We start from the raw sequence: 18,656 nt of genomic DNA, 5'->3' as shown, positions 1-18,656 counted from the left end.
TGTTGGGAACACGTTGTGTGAGACGACGATGGTTTGTCGTGATCACAATAAAGACAAACAAACTAACAAAAGACTATAAAAATGGGACCCATTACCTCCCTGCTTGGCACTCAGTATCAAGGGTTGGAATTGGGGGTTAAATCACCAAAAATGATTCCCGGGCGCGGCCACCGCTGCTGCCCACTGCTCCCCTCACCTCCCAGGGGGTGATCAAGGGTGATGGGTTAAATGCAGAGAATAATTTCGCCACACCTAGTGTGTGTGTGACAATCATTGGTACTTTAACTTTAACTTTTTAGACCAGTTTTTTTCAACCTTTTCTGAGCCAAGGCACATTTTTTGTGTTGAAAAAAGCCGGAGGCACACCACCAGCAGACACCATTAAAAAACAAAACTCAGCTGACAGTAAAAAGTCGTTGTCGCAATTGTTAGATATGACTTTAAACCATAACCAAGCATGCACCAATATAGCTCTTGTCTCAAAGTAGGTGTACTGTCACATCACGCCGTGACTTATTTGGAGTGTATTGCTGTTTTCCTGTGTGTCGTGTTTTAGTTTTTGTCTTGCGCTCCTATTTTGGTGGCTTTTCTCTTTTTTTGGTATTTTCCTGTAGCAGTTTCATGTTTTCCTTTGAGCGATATGTCCCGCATCTACTTTGTTTTAGCAATCAAGAAGATTTTAGTTGTTTTTATCCTTCTTTGTGGGGACATTGTTGATTGTCATGTCATGTTCGGATATACTTTGTGGACACCGTCTTTGCTCCACAGTAAGTCTTTGCTGTCGTCCAGCATTCTGTTTTTGTTTATTTTGCAGCCAGTTTTAGTTTTGTTCTGCATAGCCTTCTCTAAGCTTCAATGCCTTTTCTTAGGGGCACTGACCTATTGTTTATTTTTGGTTTAAGCATTAGACACCTTTTTACCTGCACGCTGCCTCCCGCTGTTTCCGACATCTACAAAGCGATTAGCTACCTGATGCCACCTACTGATATGGAAGAGTATTACACGGTTACTCTACCAAGCTCTAGACAGCACCGACACTCAACAACGGCACATTGTTTGCAGACTATAATTACTGGTTTGCAAAAAATATTTTTTAACCCAAATAGGGGAAATTAGATCATCTCTCACGGCACACCAGACTGTATCTCACGGCACACAGTGTGCCGCGGCACAGTGGTTGAAAAACACTGATGTAGACGACAGCGGGAGGCAATGTGCAGGTAAAAAGGTATCTATTGCCCCTATGAAAATGCATTGAAGCTTAGGGATGGCTATGCAGAACGGAACTAAAACTGAACTGGCTGCAAAGTAAACAAAAACAGAATGCTGGACGACAGCAAAGACTTACCGTGTGTAGAGCAGAGACGGCGTCCACAAAGTACATCCGAACATGACATGACAATTAACAATGTCCCCACAAAGAAGGATAGCGTCCACACAACTTAAATAGTCTTGATTGCTAAAACAAAGCAGGTGTGGGAAATAACACTCAAAGGAAGACATGAAACTGCTATACAGGAAAATACCAAAAAACAGGAAAAGCCACCAAAATAGGAGCGCAAGACAGGAACTAAAACATACACACAGGAAAACACCAAACAAGTCAAAATAAGTCAAAGCGTGATGTGGCAGGTGGTGACAGTAGCCTACACATACTTTGAGACAAGAGCTAAAGCGATGCATTGTCTGTTATGGTTTGAATTCATATCCACGAAACGACTTTTTATTGTTAATATCGGCTGCTGAGTTTCATTTTTTAATGTTTTCTGCTGGAGGTATGCCTACTAGGCTCAAAAAAGGTTGAAAAACACTGCATAATCCGTATCCATAAACACTGAACGTGCAGCCTCCACCAAATAGGTGGCGCTGCAGCACAAAGCCGAGGGGTCTGAACGTGCAGCCTCCGGGTCTGCAGACATGGCGTCCCACAGCAGCGACGAGTGGAAAACAATCTGCGATAAATTCAACAACGCCCAAAACCTCACTGATGTCGAATCTAGAAATGACCCAGAAAACGACCCATTTCGGTCCAAGTACAAAGCCAGGGACCTCCTTAGAGAGATACAATGCTCGCTGAAGAGCTTTGAGGCCGGCGAGGGAGAGGAAGACAGCGGGGCGGAAGGCGGCGACCAGCGGCCGAGCGAGCAGCCTGTGGACGGCCTGTTGGAGGATTTGTTCGAGCGGGGCCTCGACGGGGACTCGCCGGCCGGCCTGGCAACTGCAAGGCTCGCCGCGGTGGAGTACTACCTGGGCGTGAACCATATTGACACAGAGGAGCTGGCAGCAGGACAAGAACATTTAATGAACTGCATGAAACTACTGGAGAGAAGCCGAGTGACCACCGACAATGTGTCGTTATGCATCCATTACCGGGTCAGTCATTCATTTATTGTATGCCAATGTATTTAAAGGTGCTATATGTATTAATGTGGCCAGAAAAGGTACTGCAATCACGGTCAAAATTCTGTAGTGCCCCCCCCCCATTCTCCATGACTGAGGTTGCCAGATACGCAGCCGAATCCGAATCCTACTCCAAGCAACTTCAAGGCAATCGACGAGTCCTACGCTATAGCTTTCTCTTGTTTATGCTCCTTGCAAGATGGTTTACTAAGTAATTATGCCACATTTTACTAATGTTGATTAGCCAAATGTATTTGTAAAGTTGCGCAGCAATATTTTAATCGGGACAGATTGTTGGCGTTACCCTGCTAAAATGTCTAGTTTGACCGCACGGACCACCATCGAAATAATTCTATATAATATTATATACAAGGTGTACACCGCCTTCTGCCCGAATGCAGCTGAGATTTGCTCCAGCACCCCCCGCGACCCCAAAAAGGACAAGCGGTAGAAAATGGATGGATGGATGGATATATTATATCACATAGGCCTACTTTGATGGCAAGCCAAGGCCAACAGTAATATTTCGTTCAGCATAACTCCATCTTGCATCCAACCTGACGCACTGCCCATCCATCCATCCATCCATTTTCTACCGCTTATTCCCTTTGGGGTCGCGGGGGGCGCTGGAGCCTACCTCAGCTACAATCGGGCGGAAGGCGGGGTACACCCTGGACAAGTCACCACCATTTACGCACATCAAAAGAGCATCATACACAAATACAACTAGACGGAGTAGACATTGAAAGGGTAAAATAAACTAGATTTTTGGGTGTAATAATTAGGGATGTCCGATAATGGCTTTTTGCCGAAATCCGATATTCCGATATTGTCCAACTCTTTAATTACCGATACCGATATATACAATCGTGGAATTAACACATTATTATGCCTAATTTGGACAACCAGGTATGGTGAAGATAAGGTCCTTTTTAAAATAAATTAATAAAATAAAATAAGATAAATACCCATTGTCGCTGAGATAGGCTCCAGCGACCCCGAAGAGAATTAGCTGTAGAAAATGGATGGATGGATGGAAATTAAAAACATTTTCTTGAATAAAAAAGATAGTAAAACAATATAAAAACAGTTACATAGAAACTACTAATTAATGAAAATGAGTAAAATTAACTGTTAAAGGTTAGTACTATTAGTGGACCAGCAGCACGCACAATCATGTGTGCTTACGGACTGTATCCCTTGCAGACTGTATTGATATATATTGATATATACCGGTAATGTAGGAACCAGAATATTAATAACAGAAAGAAACAACCCTTTTGTGTGAATGAGTGTAAATGGGGGAGGGAGTTTTTTTGGGTTGGTGCACGAATTGTAAGTGTATCTTGTGTTTTTTATGTTGATTTAATTAAAAAAAAACAAAAAAAAAAACGATACCGATAATAAAAAAAAACTAATTCCCGATATTACATTTATCGACCGATATTATCGGACATCTCTAGTAATAATACATGATAAAATTAACTGGAAAACTCATATAAAAATATGCAACATAAGGTGGCAAGAAATATGTTACAATAATAAACAAAGCAAAATATGTTTTGGACCAAAAATCACTCCACATTCTCGACTGCTCGCTAGTGTTACCATATCCAGGTTATTGTGCAGAAATATGGGGAAATAACTTCTGTGTCTTGGACTTAGGTTCTTGAAGGCAGGAAAGAGCAGTACATGTGCATATATTCCAAATAAAGTTGGAGCAAGCTTGCAGCCTTGTTTTACACCACTGTTGTACTTGATTGGCTCAGACAGCTCTCCATCAATTTTCAATCTTGCATGTACATTTGTGTATAATTTTTTTATCACACGGCTGAGTTTGGCAGGACAGCCAAGCTTTTGTAGGATGTTAAAAAGGATCTCGCGATTTACACAATCAAAAGCCTTGGTGAAGTCAAAGGCGCTGAGTAAAAATGCAGTCCACAGTGCCTCTGTTTTTCCTGTACCCTGATTGGGATTCAGGTAAAACTGACTCAGCCAGATGTTGAAGTCGCTGTAGAAGTATATCAGCAAACGTTTTTCCAACAGCGCTGTGCAGTGAGATCCCCCGGTAGTTTCTACTGTGACTTTCCACAAAAAACACAGTTATTTAACATATTGCATATTGTCTGAATGCCAACAATAGTTTTGACAGTATGACATCAGGTCATCTTTTGATCATGTGTTTATTGTGGTTGTAGAACCAGCTGGGCATCCTTTGGGCAGGCCGGGATGAGACAGAGAAGGCGCAGGAATTCTTGGAAACAGCCGAATCCATCTATCTGCGCTATATGAAGGAGGTACGGTTGAATGAGGAGAAAGAACGTGAGTCCATCTTGATCTATAATTAAGATGAACATTTTGATCCCAGGATGGAAGTCCTCCTACTGATCTGAAGGAATATTTTACAAACAATGAGAAGATGCTGACACACCAGGAACGAAGCAAAAAGTAATTTCTTGTGATTTGTGGTAAAAAAATGCATGTCATTTTCCTCTTTACCTGGTTTGTTGTCTTTTACCAGGTTTGAGCTAGCCTACACCCACACTATGTATTACCTCGCTCAGGTCTATAAAAACCTTGGTGAGTCCAGTTTAGTTAGTTTTCTTCTCAGCATATTTCTTCTGCCACTTCGTTTTGTCTCATGCTATTTTTGTGGTGATACATGTCTTGCCAGGTCAAACTGAGCGTTCTGCCACCTACTGCCACAGCACCCTGCAAAGACAACTGCAATTAAATCAGTTCAGTCCAATGGAGTGGGCTCTAAACGCTGCAACGCTGTCACAATACTACATTACAAAGGTAAGACCTCTTCAGATTAAAATGAGTTTGTTTTATCTAGAGCATCGATGATTAAAATGATTAATTAGATTTAGAAAAAAGCTTCTACTCTGTGGCTTCAATTATTTGTGTAAATACAGTTTTTTCAATTGCTAACAAACGCTTACCCAAACTTCAGATACTTTTTTCTAAAGTCTTTACACAGACTCACACCTACAAAACACCATTGGCCAAATGGATATTTTTTTTCTCAAACACATTTTGTCAAATATATACTAATTCTTCATTTCAAAATAGAACACGTCTGCACATACTAACTTTACCAAAACACATGACATCTGACTCAAAATGAAATTATTCTGTCATAGAATAACCATTGTTTTCACTTCACAAGGGACATGCAGTCAAAGTACACCAGGTTTGAAAATACTGGCTATTGTTGACATGACATTACAAAAACTGCATAGACTTTTATGTTTCAGTTTTACAGGTACAAACCCCGTTTCCATATGAGTTGGGAAATTGTGTTGGATGTAAATATAAACGGAATACAATGATTTGTATTCAACAACATATTTGATGTTCAAACTGATAAACGTTTTTTTTTTTGCAAATAATCACTAACTTTAGAATTTGATGCCAGCAACACGTGACAAAGAAGTTGGGAAAGGTGGCAATAAATACTGATAAAGTTGAGGAATGCTCATCAAACACTTATTTGAAACATCCCACAGGTGTGCAGGCTAATTGGGAACAGGTGGGTGCCATGATTGGGTATAAAAACAGCTTCCCAAAAAATGCTCAGGCTTTCACAACAAAGGATGGGGCGAGGCACACCCCTTTGTCCACAACTGCGTGAGCAAATAGTCAAACAGTTTTAGAACAACGTCTCTCAAAGTGCAATTGCAAGAAATTTAGGGATTTCAACATCTACAGTCCATAATATCATCAAAAGGTTCACAGAATCTGGAGAAATCACTCCACTAAGCGGCATGGCCGGAAACCAACATTGAATGACCGACCGTGACCTTCTGTATCAAAAACCGGCATCAATCTCTAAAGGATATCACCACATGGGCTCAGGAACACTTCAGAAAACCACTGTCACTAAATACAGTTCGTCGCTACATCTGTAAGTGCAAGTTAAAGCTCTACTATGCAAAGCGAAAGCCATTTATCAACAACATCCAGAAACGCTGCCAGCTTCTCTGGGCCTGAGATCATCTAAGATGGACTCATGCAAAGTGGAAAGGTGTTCTGTGATCTGACGAGTCCACATTTCAAATTGTTTTTGGAAATATTCGACATCGTGTCATCCGGACCAAAGGGGAAATGAACCATCCAGACTGTTATCGACGCAAAGTTCAAAGGCCAGCATCTGTGATGGTATGGGGGTGCATTAGTGCCCAAGGCATGGGTAACTTACACATCTGCGAAGGCGCCATTAATGCTGAAAGGTACATACAGGTTTTGGAACAACATATGCTGCCATCTAAGCGCCGTCTTTTTCATGGACGCCCCTGCTTATTTCAGCAAGACAATGCCAAGCCACATTCAGCACGTGTTACAACAGTGTGGCTTCGTAAAAAAAGAGTGCGGTCACTTTCCTGGCCCCCTGCAGTCCAGACCTGTCTCCCATCGAAAATGTGTGGGGCATTATGAAGCGTAAAATACGACAGCGGAGACCCCGGACTGTTGAACGACTGAAGCTCTACATAAAACAAGAATGGGAAAGAATTCCACTTTCAAAGCTTCAACAATTAGTTTCCTCAGTTCCTAATCGTTTATTGAGTATTGTTAAAAGAAAAGGTGATGTAACACAGTGGTGAACATGCCCTTTCCCAACTACTCTGGCACATGTTGCAGCCATGAAATTCTAAGTTAATTATTATTTGCAAAAAAAAATAAAAGTTTATGAGTTTGAACATCAAATATCTTGTCTTTGTAGTGCATTCAATTGAATATGGGTTGAAAAGGATTTGCAAATCATTGTATTCCGTTTATATTTACATCTAACGCAATTTCCCAACTCATATGGAAACGGGGTTTGTATTTGCATGCAAAACATGCAGTGCACCATTTTTACAATACACTTATTGGTTGAGAATTGTATGTCCACATGTAATGTTCACAGTCAAAATTCCAGTAAAAAGGCAATCAGTTATTTTCCTTTAATGTTTACTACATGAGATACAGTAGAACTACTGTTTAAAATGTGATAGAACAGAAAAAGTTTTACAGTATTGCTTACAGTGAAAACATATCCATGAAATACATGAAAGCATTCTGAACAAAAAAACAATAGCAATAGCCCAGATAAAAGGAGGAGGAACTAAAAAAAGCACACAATTGCTGTATCTCATCTTTTCTTCAGGGTTAGGCCACATGTTTTCATCAACATTGCATCTAATATTATACAAGGCGATGCACCTGGGATAAAACTGCTTTGTATGTCGGGTCCATCCATCCATCCGTCCATTCATCCATCCATCTATCCATCCATTTTCTATCACTTGTCCCCTTGACAAACATTTCTGTGATGTCCCTGTAGCTAGCATCCATGGCTTCAAGGAGGGAGATCTGGTCATGTGGCTGATGGTCATAAACCGTCCACCTCTATGCAGAAAATGGGGTGACTAGGTTGGAAGGAAGAGACGTACCAGTCTAGGGTGAACTTCAAACCATGTTGTTGTTGCTTGCGAATGATGGAAAGCCACATTATCCCAGGTGATTGCAAAGGTCTTCATGTTTTCACACTGCTGATCCTGCTCTGCAACCGGGCACTGGTGGAGATCATTGAGAAAGGCAAGGAAGCGCTCGGTATCGTAGGGTCCAACCTGACATCTGTTAAGGAGTAATCCTCCATTTGCAATTGCTGCACATATGGTAATGTTTGTTCCTCTCTTTCCCGGCACATAAACTGTGGCCCTTTTTCCAATTACATTTTGTCCACGTCGGCGCTTTTTGGCCAGATTAAATCTTGCCTCATCTATGTATATGAATTCATGAGGGGCCTGGTTGGCATCCAATTCCATAACTCTCTAAAATAAAGTTTATGTCAATCTCATTGCTGTATACCATGCTGTACTGTAAACTATTTCTGTGTTGGTTACCTACTTGCAAAGTACAAAGCTTAAAAAACTGGACATTGAATTGAATATACAGTACTGTATGTATTGTCGTCATAGCTGTCAAAAGTAACAGTGTAGAGCTGCTTCATACGCGCTGTTTGGACAATGTCCGCCTAATGGTTGTGAGGCTGATACTATCGATATTGTCAAATATCTCATGGTCCTCCACAATTCTAATTTGAATTACATGCAGTTTTATTTCATTATTTGCGATAAACATTTCTACAATGGCAAGCTCCTGATCATTATTGAGGAGCGTTCCTCTTTTTCCAGAGGGAGTAAGATGCTGCATTCTTCAGAGGGACAAAAATCAACATATTTATTACTGTATGGCCCTATTGACATGTCAAGTGAGAATAAAATGCAATACTTATCTGTTGGTTTGTTGAAAGATGCGGATAATGGAGGCAACTGTTGACTGCCTGAAATTGAGCTCCACTTTCTCACCAGGCTTTTTTAGTTAAAGACCGTGGTTGATTACATGGTCATAGATAGTGGCATGAATTTCATCACGGACTACTGTTCTTGCAGCCCTTGGAAGGCCACCACCTCTACCCTGGCCTCTCCTTGGGCCTGCTCTTTTCCTGAGGCCCTTGCTCTTCCTCTTCGTCATCCTCATCCAGATAGTACAGTGTTTGTCTTTTTCTGTTTATCTGTTTCCAAAAACATCACTCCTCAACGTCCTCCTGACCGCTGCCTCTGAGTCTAAGCCAGACTGGAATTAGCTGTGGTTGGCCCAATTTATCCAACATAAATCAGCTGTGTGTCAATTATTTAATTGTTTATAATCAGCTGAGATATATTGTTGCTGAACTGATATCTTTGCAGAAGCAGTGGTTTTCATACTGTATCTGAGATATGACGCGAAATATCCTGCTGAAAACGTCTCGGTATGATGACGCCTGCGCGTGACGTCATGGATTGTAGAGGACATTTTGGGACAGCATAGTTGCCAGCTATTAAGTCGTCTGTTTTCATCGCAAAATTCCACAGTATTCTGGACATCTGTGTTGGTGAATCTTTTGCAATTTGTTCAATGAACAATGGAGACAGCAAAGAAGAAAGCTGTAGGTGGGAAGCGGTGTATTGCGGGCGGCTGCAGCAACACAAACACAGCCGGTGTTTCATTGTTTACATTCCCGAAAGATGACAGTCAAGCTTTACCATTGGCCTGTGGAGAACTGGGACAACAGAGACTCTTACCAGGAGGACTTTGAGTTGGATACGCAGACGCGGTACCATGAGTACGCATGCACCTGCGGCTTCCAAACATTTGATCGCTTGCCCGTACGTGCGTGCCGCTATGTGCATGTCACGTACGTAACTTTGGGGACTTTGGGGAAATATATGTGCTGTATGAACTTTGGGGAGGTGAACGGTACTTTGGGCTGTGGGATTGAGTGTGTTGTGCAGGTGTTTGAGTTGTATTGGCGGGTTATATGGACGGGAGGGGGGAGGTGTTTGTTATGCGGGATTAATTTGTGGCATATTAAATATAAGCCTGATTGTGTTGTGGCTAATAGAGTATATATATGTCTTGTGTTTATTTACTGTTTTAGTCATTCCCAGCTGAATATCAGGTCCCACGCGCCTCTCACAGCATCTTCCCTATCTGAATCGCTCCCACTGCCCTCTAGTCCTTCACTCTCACTTTCCTCATCCACAAATCTTTCATCCTCGCTCAAATTAATGGGGAAATCGTCGCTTTCTCGGTTCGAATCGCTCTCGCTGCTGGTGGCCATGATTGTAAACAATGTGCAGATGTAAGGAGCTCCACAACCTGTGACGTCACGTGCATATCGTCTGCTACTTCCGGTACAGGCACGGCTTTTTTATCAGCGACCAAAAGTTGCGAACTTTATCGTCGATGTTCTCTACTAAATCCTTTCAGCAAAAATATGGCAATATCGCGAAATGATCAAGTATGACACATAGAATGGACCTGCTATCCCCGTTTAAATAAGAAAATCGCATTTCAGTAGGCCTTTAACATTCGTACAAAAACAATCCATAATTTTGTTGGGAGGTATAACTTGCCAATGTAATCATTGAAGAAATGTGTTCACTGACTGCATATTGTGTAAAAAACACATTCAATGCATGAATGGTATGGCCACAAAACACTGATGTGGTGCTAATTTTGTTTTGAGTTTTGAAAATGTGACTACTGGTTGGACAAACGCTTGTTAGCGATTGGAAAAAACTGTAATAAAAATGTTTAGGTTCCGGACCTAAGAGATTCTGGAAAGCTTTGATTAATTAAAAAAAATAATTGATTGAACAATTATACACTGGCCACAACATCATTACAATGTATTGTGCAGTTGTACCTAATATCGTATTTACAACTACCGGTAAATTTTTTTATCAATAAGTGACAGTGTACTCACTTCATGTTGTGCAGTGCAAGCAAAGATGTTGGTTTTCAGTGTGAGTCACAAGGTTTGTGTGCGGTTACCTCCTTAGGGGTGCTACATGGAGGGCAGACACTGCCTCTCAGCAGCCACCGTTATATCAGCTTTGGCAGGAGACGCTCCCTCAGAGGCTGCTGCGCAGGAAAGTGAGTGCTCGATTTGTCCATTTTTGTCTATCAACTACCAGTTCCTCGTGTCTTGTTGAAGTATCCTGGTTTTAGCTGGCTGAAAGAAATAGCAGTTGTGCAGTGCTTAATCTTCCCACAGGGTTTCACTAAACAATGGCAGTGTATGTCTTAAATAGCTTTTACATGCCATGTAGTGTGTCTGTCTGTGTTTTATCTGCATTGACGCAGAAGAAACAGCACCCTCTGCTGTCTGATTCTAGTATCAACCAGACCCAGTGCAGCTGTACTCGGGCGCAAAGCAGGGTAGCCCCTGAACAAGTCGCCACCTCATCGCAGGGCCATCACACTCACATTCACACACTAGGTTCAATTTAGTGTTGCCAATCAACCTTTCCTCAGGTGCATGTTTTTGTAGGTGGGAGGAAGCCGGGCTACCCGGTGAGAACCCACACAGTCACGGGGAAATATGCGAACTCCCCACAGAAATGCCCGGGAATCGGACCTAGGACTTTCTTATTGGAGGAGCACTAACCACTGCTCCTCCGTGCTGCCTGGACCCAGTGCCGTTGCAGTAAATGTGTTAATTTTACAAATAATATCAATTAGATTGAGGGAAAAACTGCTGCATATGTTGGTATTGCTTGATATACCGGTAGGTTGAATTCGGAAATGAAGTGTTGGGCAATATCGGATATCCCTAATAAAGACACATATTTCCCCTCTCTTCTTGCTCTTCCAGGTGAGATAGAGAGCGAGCGACGTGATCAGCTGCGACAAAAGAGAGCCGACATAGCAAGATGCTGGATCAAATACTGTCTCAACCTCCTTCAGGACGCTAAGAAAGTGCTCCAGGTGGCATCCTCTTTCAACAACTTCAGGGACACACACCCTTCATGACAATGGTATCTGTAGTGTATATATTCATCTCTTTGTGTCTTTTCCATGTGAGCAGGACAACATCGGGGAGCTGGATTCGGATCTTCAGGAAGACATGAAGAGGAAAAGGAGGCTTGAGGAGGAGGAGGAAGAGAAAATCAGGAAGAGCGCGCTTAGGTTTGGCTCTGAGGACACGTTTGACTCAATTGCCAGCCTGGAGGAGAAGGTCTGCATGATGCTCTCCTGTCATAATTTTCCACATGCTATTGATAATACTCTGCTGTTTCCATCTTGTATCGATATGTGCTACTGTGTATGTATAAAAGCATATTCATTTCATCGTCCCGAACACTAGTAAAACTGCAGTATCAAGTTGGTGTCATCATACTGACTCATTTGGGATTTTCAGGTGAGCTGCTTGCTCCCGGTGGACTTTACAGAAGCCAGAAATGTATTTCTGGTGGGACAAAACTACGTCACACAGGTAATCTATGCTTATTGGTATTAGTGTAATCATAAAAGTCTGGTTAGGATCCAGTGCATCTTCATGTGGCTATTCAATAATTTAAATGATTGATTTATAGTGAAGTCGGAACTTCTATTTTAAGACAAATACACTCTTGTTATTTTTGTAGCAACCGACTTCAATAATGTAACGCTGTATGATTGAGGTTTTCCTTACTTAAATGGGTCCTGTTATGTAAGAACAATTTATCTTACCTGTTGATACCTGTTTTTGTGTATTTATATGGTCTTCATAAGTCCCATAAAATTTGAATTCAGACCACAGAGTCATGGCTGAGATATTTATAACACAAGCTTACATTCTTCCAAACGTGCTCCAAACGAGCTGTTTGGAATTTGAGACTTTAGTGCAATTTTGCCTTCGTTACGTCAGCGGATATCTCCATTTATGGTAGAGGTTTACTCCAAGAGCTTTGCGTGACTGCACCGTTTTTAATTCAGTTGTAGTCAATAAGTTCCTTATTTTTTTCTATCCTCTTGTTGTGGGGCAGACTGGCTTACGCATGCACAAGCATCCTCCGCTGTTACCATTTGTAAAAAAAAAAAGTAGCATATAGTTAATCTGACATATCTGTCAGTTGACTCCATATGGTAGTGCTAAAACTACAACATGGATGACAGGGTGGAGACACAGTCGAATAGGTTCTGGCCTGCAGGAGGGCTTCGGCACGTAAATAAGACCGCCCACCAAACGGCGCATTTTGAAGAAACAGTCAGAAAGCGGCTTGAAGATGGTCTGTATAACAGCATCTATGCAACATTTTGACCAAAGAACTACCACTACATGTTGTGTGGATCACAATGTAGAAAAAATTAGTGAAAAGACCCCTTTAAAATAAAGTCCAGTTTCTCCATAATACAAAGTGAAAATTAATAAGAATGAAATACATATATACTGTATTAGATATGCATTTATCCTTCTGTCAGGCTAAGGAGTACTTTCTGATGGACGGCTTTGTGACGGACCACATTGAGATCCTGCAGGATCACAGCGCTCTCTTCAGGGCTCTGGCCTTCTTTGAAGAAGACGTTGAGCGGCGCTGCAAGATGCACAAACGGCGTGTTGACATGCTGGAGACCATCTGCATTGGTACTCTTTTAACTTGACTTGGTGTTGCTTTTTTTGGCCAGTTTTATGTTGCCTCAATGCTCATGCCTCTCTGTAGAGCTGAATGCCCAGTACTACCTCATGGTGCGCAGACAGCTAATGTTTGAGTTGGCCGAGATCTACAACGAAATGATGGACCTGAAACTGACGCTGGCCAACAGACAAGCTGATACACAGTCTTTGGACAACCACACCATAAAGAAATTCAACCACCTGTGCTCTGCGTCTGCTAAGTGAGTATAAATTCAGCTCAGGAGCATCTTACTAAACATACATGCACCTTACTAAACATACATGCTGTTTGTTCAATTGCATACTACCCTCTACTCTGCAGGTACTACCAGATGTTTCTGGATTCTCTGTGCTCTCCAGATGGGAAGTTTCCCGAGCACCTAGAGGAGGAGGTGCTCAGACCAACCCTGATGGCCCGCTTCAGGCTGGCCCGACTGCACAGCCGCCTGATCTGCTCTATTCCCCTTACACAGCTGGACAACCTCAACAAGTCACTGGAAAACTACAAGTAGGGAAAACACTTCTTTGAATACACATGAGCCATCGAATAAGATCCAATACAAGAGCCTTTCTTGTTTTTACCAGACCTCCCAACATGTGCTTATTTTTCGTACTGTGCAAGAATTTTGATCCTTAAATACGCTTGTGTGCTTTACTGCTCCCCAGGTACACATTTTGTTGCATTACACAGACTATAAGGGCTCACACCTCTCACTGCAAGCCTTTTTCTGTAGTGTGACGTGTGCTCCAAAAACTTTAATATCACCAAGTGTAAAGGCTGTGATTACGGTAGTTTGCTTGCAGATCGTTATTTTCTGTGTATACGACTTGTTCCGAGGGCTTACAACCCACCTTTGCAAACACCTTGTGTTCAACACTGACAAGGAACTTTTTATACCAGGGGTGTCCAAAGTGCAGCCCATTCATTTAACATACTGGCTAAATGGTCTGGATTTGGGACGGCGTGGCGCAGTGGAAGAATGGCCGTGCGCGACCCGAGGGACTCTGGTTCAATCCCCACCTAGTACCAACCTCGTCATGTCCGTTGTGTCCTGAGCAAGACATTTCACCCTTGCTCCTGATGGGTGCTGGTTAGCTGCCTTGCATGGCAGCTCCCACCATCAGTGTGTGAATGTGTGTGTGAATGGGTAAATGTGGAAGTAGTGTCAAAGCGCTTTGAGTACCTTGAAGGTAGAAAAGCGCTATACAAGTACAACCCATTTATCATTTATCATTTACCAAAATACTCCCAAATATTGCCCGTGTCTCGCGACATTCTCACTGACAATAAAAATATCTGTTATTTTGTGTGGATATGAAATATTGTAGCGTTTGGCCTGATGTTGAAAAGATGGCGAGCAGGTAGGTAGGTGGTCAGTCAACAATCACTTTGGACTTTTTTTTTTATCCTTTTAGTTATTTTTTGCTGTACTTTTGGCCAGGGTTATTGTTGTTACTCTATTCTACATATTTATTTTTCATGTACAATTTTAATACTTCAATGTCCAACTCTTTCATGTTTCATACATTGGCAGTTATTCGACAATTCCACAAAGCCAAACGGGACTAAAAAAGCCCTTCATTTTTCAAAGGGCATAAACACATTAGGATTCTTCTTTTTTTACTTTTTGCTCTCCAATCTCTCATTCAACTTCAGCCCTAAATGAAAAAACGTGTAATGTTTAAAAAAAAAATATTTTAACTCTTTGAATGCCTCTTTATTTAATGATAGTACAGAAAAATATTAATTGTTTATGTTTTTGTTCAGGTCTGAAGTTTGAGAAAATTTAGCAAAATAATAAATTAAAAAAAAATCCAACATTTTTTACGCCCTAAAAGCCCAACTTTCAGGACCAAAGCGGCAGCGTTTTGCTAGAAGAAGACCACATTTCCCATGGGGACGAGCACATATAGCGTCAAACTGACATGATGTCCGCTGTAATACTGGCACAGTTTACAAATATTTCATCTCTAATGGCTATACTGATGTTAAATAGCAGACACTATCTAGGAATGATCATGGATTGCGCTACACACACGACGCTGCTACCAAGAATGTATCGAGGTGAATGCAGGTCCGAAGCAAAGAAAGACCGTTGAGAGAGTTTTTTCGAAGGAAGTAGTGTGGAACTGCGAAGTATCAAGCTTGTGGCTTTTTATTGATACCTCGCAAATTTCAGATAGCTAACATTAGCATTATCATTTTGATTTGAGCATAGAAATTTACTTACTAGTTTAGTACAAACAGAGCCAATGCAGCATCGACCGAAAATCCCTCCTCATCTTTGAGCTCATGCCAGCGAGTTAAAGTTGATCCTGACTGTTATTCGAGGAGGCTTGTTTTTCTTTTTTTGTCTCCTCAGGCAAAACTTTTCGTTTCTTTGGTGGTTGTGAAGCTTTTGCCATGATAGCAGTAATTGCACGTCGGCGTTCTTCTTCTTTTTGTTTTCTGGCGGCCCGCAGATGTCCGCATCAACTTCCGTCTTTTTAACGAATGGAGAAAGGAGGAGTTACGTATGCCGTAAAGCAAGTCAGCACATTTGTAGTTTTCTTGTGTGGCAGGGTTCCTGCCAACCTCCTTAACGTTGCTAAGTGTCATTAAAAGTGAGACAGACCGCTTCAGGCCATGACAGATTTTTTTGATTGATTGAAACTTTTATTAGTAGATTGCACAGTACAGTACATATTCCGTACAATTGACCACTAAATGGTAACACCCGAATAAGTTTTTCAACTTGTTTAAGTCGGGGTCCACGTGAATCAATTCATGGCCATTTAACTAGTTGTAAATTGATGTATAATCCCAAAGGTTATGAAAATATTTTATTTAAGTTGAAGTTACTTAGTGCTGCTTTAAAAACCTTAATAACTTTGATGTCCTGTTTGTCGTTGAAAATAATTAAAAAAAGAAATGTCCCCAGAAGGTTAGAACAATTAAAACATCATCTTACAACCATCTCACTTAAAGTGCGCAGGACATCCCCTTCCGTTTGACTTCTTTTTCCCCCGCACTAATCCAATAACCAGTCAGGACACATTCAGACTCTCAAACTGTCGGAAAATACAACTCTAAAGCAGGAATAAACATCAGGTATTTTTGAAAGTGCACCTTTCTTTCCGACTAGTGTTAAAATAATGTCCCATCTACGCTAGTGGAGTTAAAAAAAATAATACACGTCCATTCAAATAAATACATTCACCTGCTGTTATGCACATTTTGTCCTCGTCGGAAAAACGACCTGTGCTCATTAATTATGTGCTATATTAGATGTGTAATGACATGTATGTTATCATTTGATATTTCCTGAAGGAATCAATAAAGTACTATCTATCTAACTATTAAAGTCTGCGCATAGGAACACATGTAATCCATCCTGAGAGTCTGAACAGCACATAACCTTACCCCAAGCAATAAGTGTTGAGCTTGGACAAAAGTGCTTGAATGGAGCTCTCTCTATTTGATCGCAAACCCCAAATGTCAGGTGCTCTGTACTTGTGGATGTTTCTATAGTTTTCCCATCGCATGGGGTTAAATAGGATGGTGCATCATAACTTATCCTGCACTACAACGAGCTAATGCAACTAAATTTTGTTCTTATCTGTACTGTAAAGTTCAAATTTGAATGACAATAAAAGGAAGTCTAAGTCGAACTTAAGAATGTGTTTTTTCTGAAGACATAATTTGTCATGCAGCTCTTGTATTGGGTCTCATTAGATTGTGCAAGTAATTTGCCAGTGATTGAATTTATTGGCAACATAGAAGAGAGAACGCTTTGCATGCTTTTACGATCAACATGTTTTCTGTCGTCCAGATACGTTGTGCAGTACTGCGAAACCCACCCTGATGCCGGCACCACCATAGAGACGGAGCTGGAGTTGAGTAAGGAGATGGCCGGCTTGCTTCCTCTCAAAATCAACCGCATCAAAGCAAGGATGGCTGCTAATTAACAATTGAATTCCTGCAAGCAATTTTATGAATTTGTCATCGCTCCTTGTTCTGTGCCATGTGTGCATGCTAGGTGCTGTACAATGTAAGGTCAAATACACACTACTACACATGTCCTGCTATACGTCATTGCACATACCCTAATGAAATTTTAAATATAGCGTAATCTGATGTTTTGCACATCAACCTTCACAGACACAATATAATATAACATACAAACTTGATTCCTTGTGATGTTCTGTTAACGGTGACGTAAATGTCCTCTCCAATTCAGTGTTGGATAAAACGGAACTGCACTTTTGCATATAGATCCCAATCCCTATGTGAGAGAAGAACACAAATATCTTTCTCTTTTTTTGTTTATTTCGCGAACTATTCACATTGCCGTGGCTTGCATATTAATTCATTAGGTATTAGCGACATTGTTATTGCAAGAGCTAACGCCATTGACGTCTTGATCACAGAGTGGTAACATACTACTGCATCAGAGTTGCATCTGAGTTTGTAAATTTTTATGCTAGATTAGGGGTGTCCAAACTTTTTGGCTTTGGGGCCACATTGGGCTAAAAGAATTAGGCTGGGGGCCGAAAGCCGACTGCATGTAATGAGTGTGTGTGTGTGTGTGTGTGTGTGTATATGTGTGTGTATTTAATATATATATATATATATATATATATATATATATATCAATATCAATATATAAATATCAATACATATCTATACAGTATATATATATATATACCGTATATATATATATATATATATATATATATATATATATATATATATATATATATAATCAATATCAATACATACATATATATATATATATATATATATATATATATATATATATATTTACAAACCCCGTTTCCATATGAGTTGGGAAATTGTGTTAGATGTAAATATAAACGGAATACAATGATTTGCAAATCCTTTTCAACCCATATTCAGTTGTATGTACTACAAAGACAAAATATTTGATGTTCAAACTCATAAACTTTATTTTGTTTTGCAAATAATAATTAACTTAGAATTTCATGGCTGCAACACATGCCAAAGTAGTTGGGAAAGGGCATGTTCACCACTGTGTTACATCACCTTTTCTTTTAACAACACTCAATAAACGATTGGGAACTGAGGAAACTAATTGTTGAAGCTTTGAAAGTGGAATTCTTTCCCATTCTTGTTTTATGTAGAGCTTCAGTCGTTCAACAGTCCGGGGTCTCCGCTGTCGTATTTTACGCTTCATAATGCGCCACACATTTTTGATGGGAGACAGGTCTGGACTGCAGGCGGTCCAGGAAAGTACCCGCACTCTTTTTTTGTAAAGCCACG

General features: G+C 40.8%; 1 protein-coding gene across 1 annotated transcript; it reads left to right on the top strand.

Annotated features, from left to right (window-relative positions):
• Positions 1–1,878: 1,878 nt before the first annotated feature.
• kifbp (kinesin family binding protein) lies at positions 1,879–17,537 on the top strand. The gene is made up of 13 exons (XM_061964277.1): positions 1,879–2,373; positions 4,599–4,697; positions 4,769–4,848; positions 4,922–4,980; positions 5,075–5,199; positions 10,776–10,869; positions 11,591–11,703; positions 11,804–11,953; positions 12,137–12,211; positions 13,180–13,342; positions 13,419–13,593; positions 13,695–13,880; positions 17,185–17,537. The coding sequence occupies exons 1-13, from the start codon at positions 1,918–1,920 to the stop codon at positions 17,318–17,320; spliced, it is 1,911 nt and encodes a 636-aa protein (XP_061820261.1). The 5' UTR covers positions 1,879–1,917; the 3' UTR covers positions 17,321–17,537.
• Positions 17,538–18,656: the final 1,119 nt, after the last annotated feature.

This window comes from Nerophis lumbriciformis, linkage group LG06 (genome assembly GCF_033978685.3).
Source record: "Nerophis lumbriciformis linkage group LG06, RoL_Nlum_v2.1, whole genome shotgun sequence".
In the NCBI taxonomy this organism is placed as follows: Eukaryota; Metazoa; Chordata; class Actinopteri; order Syngnathiformes; family Syngnathidae; genus Nerophis; species Nerophis lumbriciformis.
Note: the sequence above shows the minus strand (reverse complement) of the source record. Positions and strands in the feature narration are given on the sequence as shown.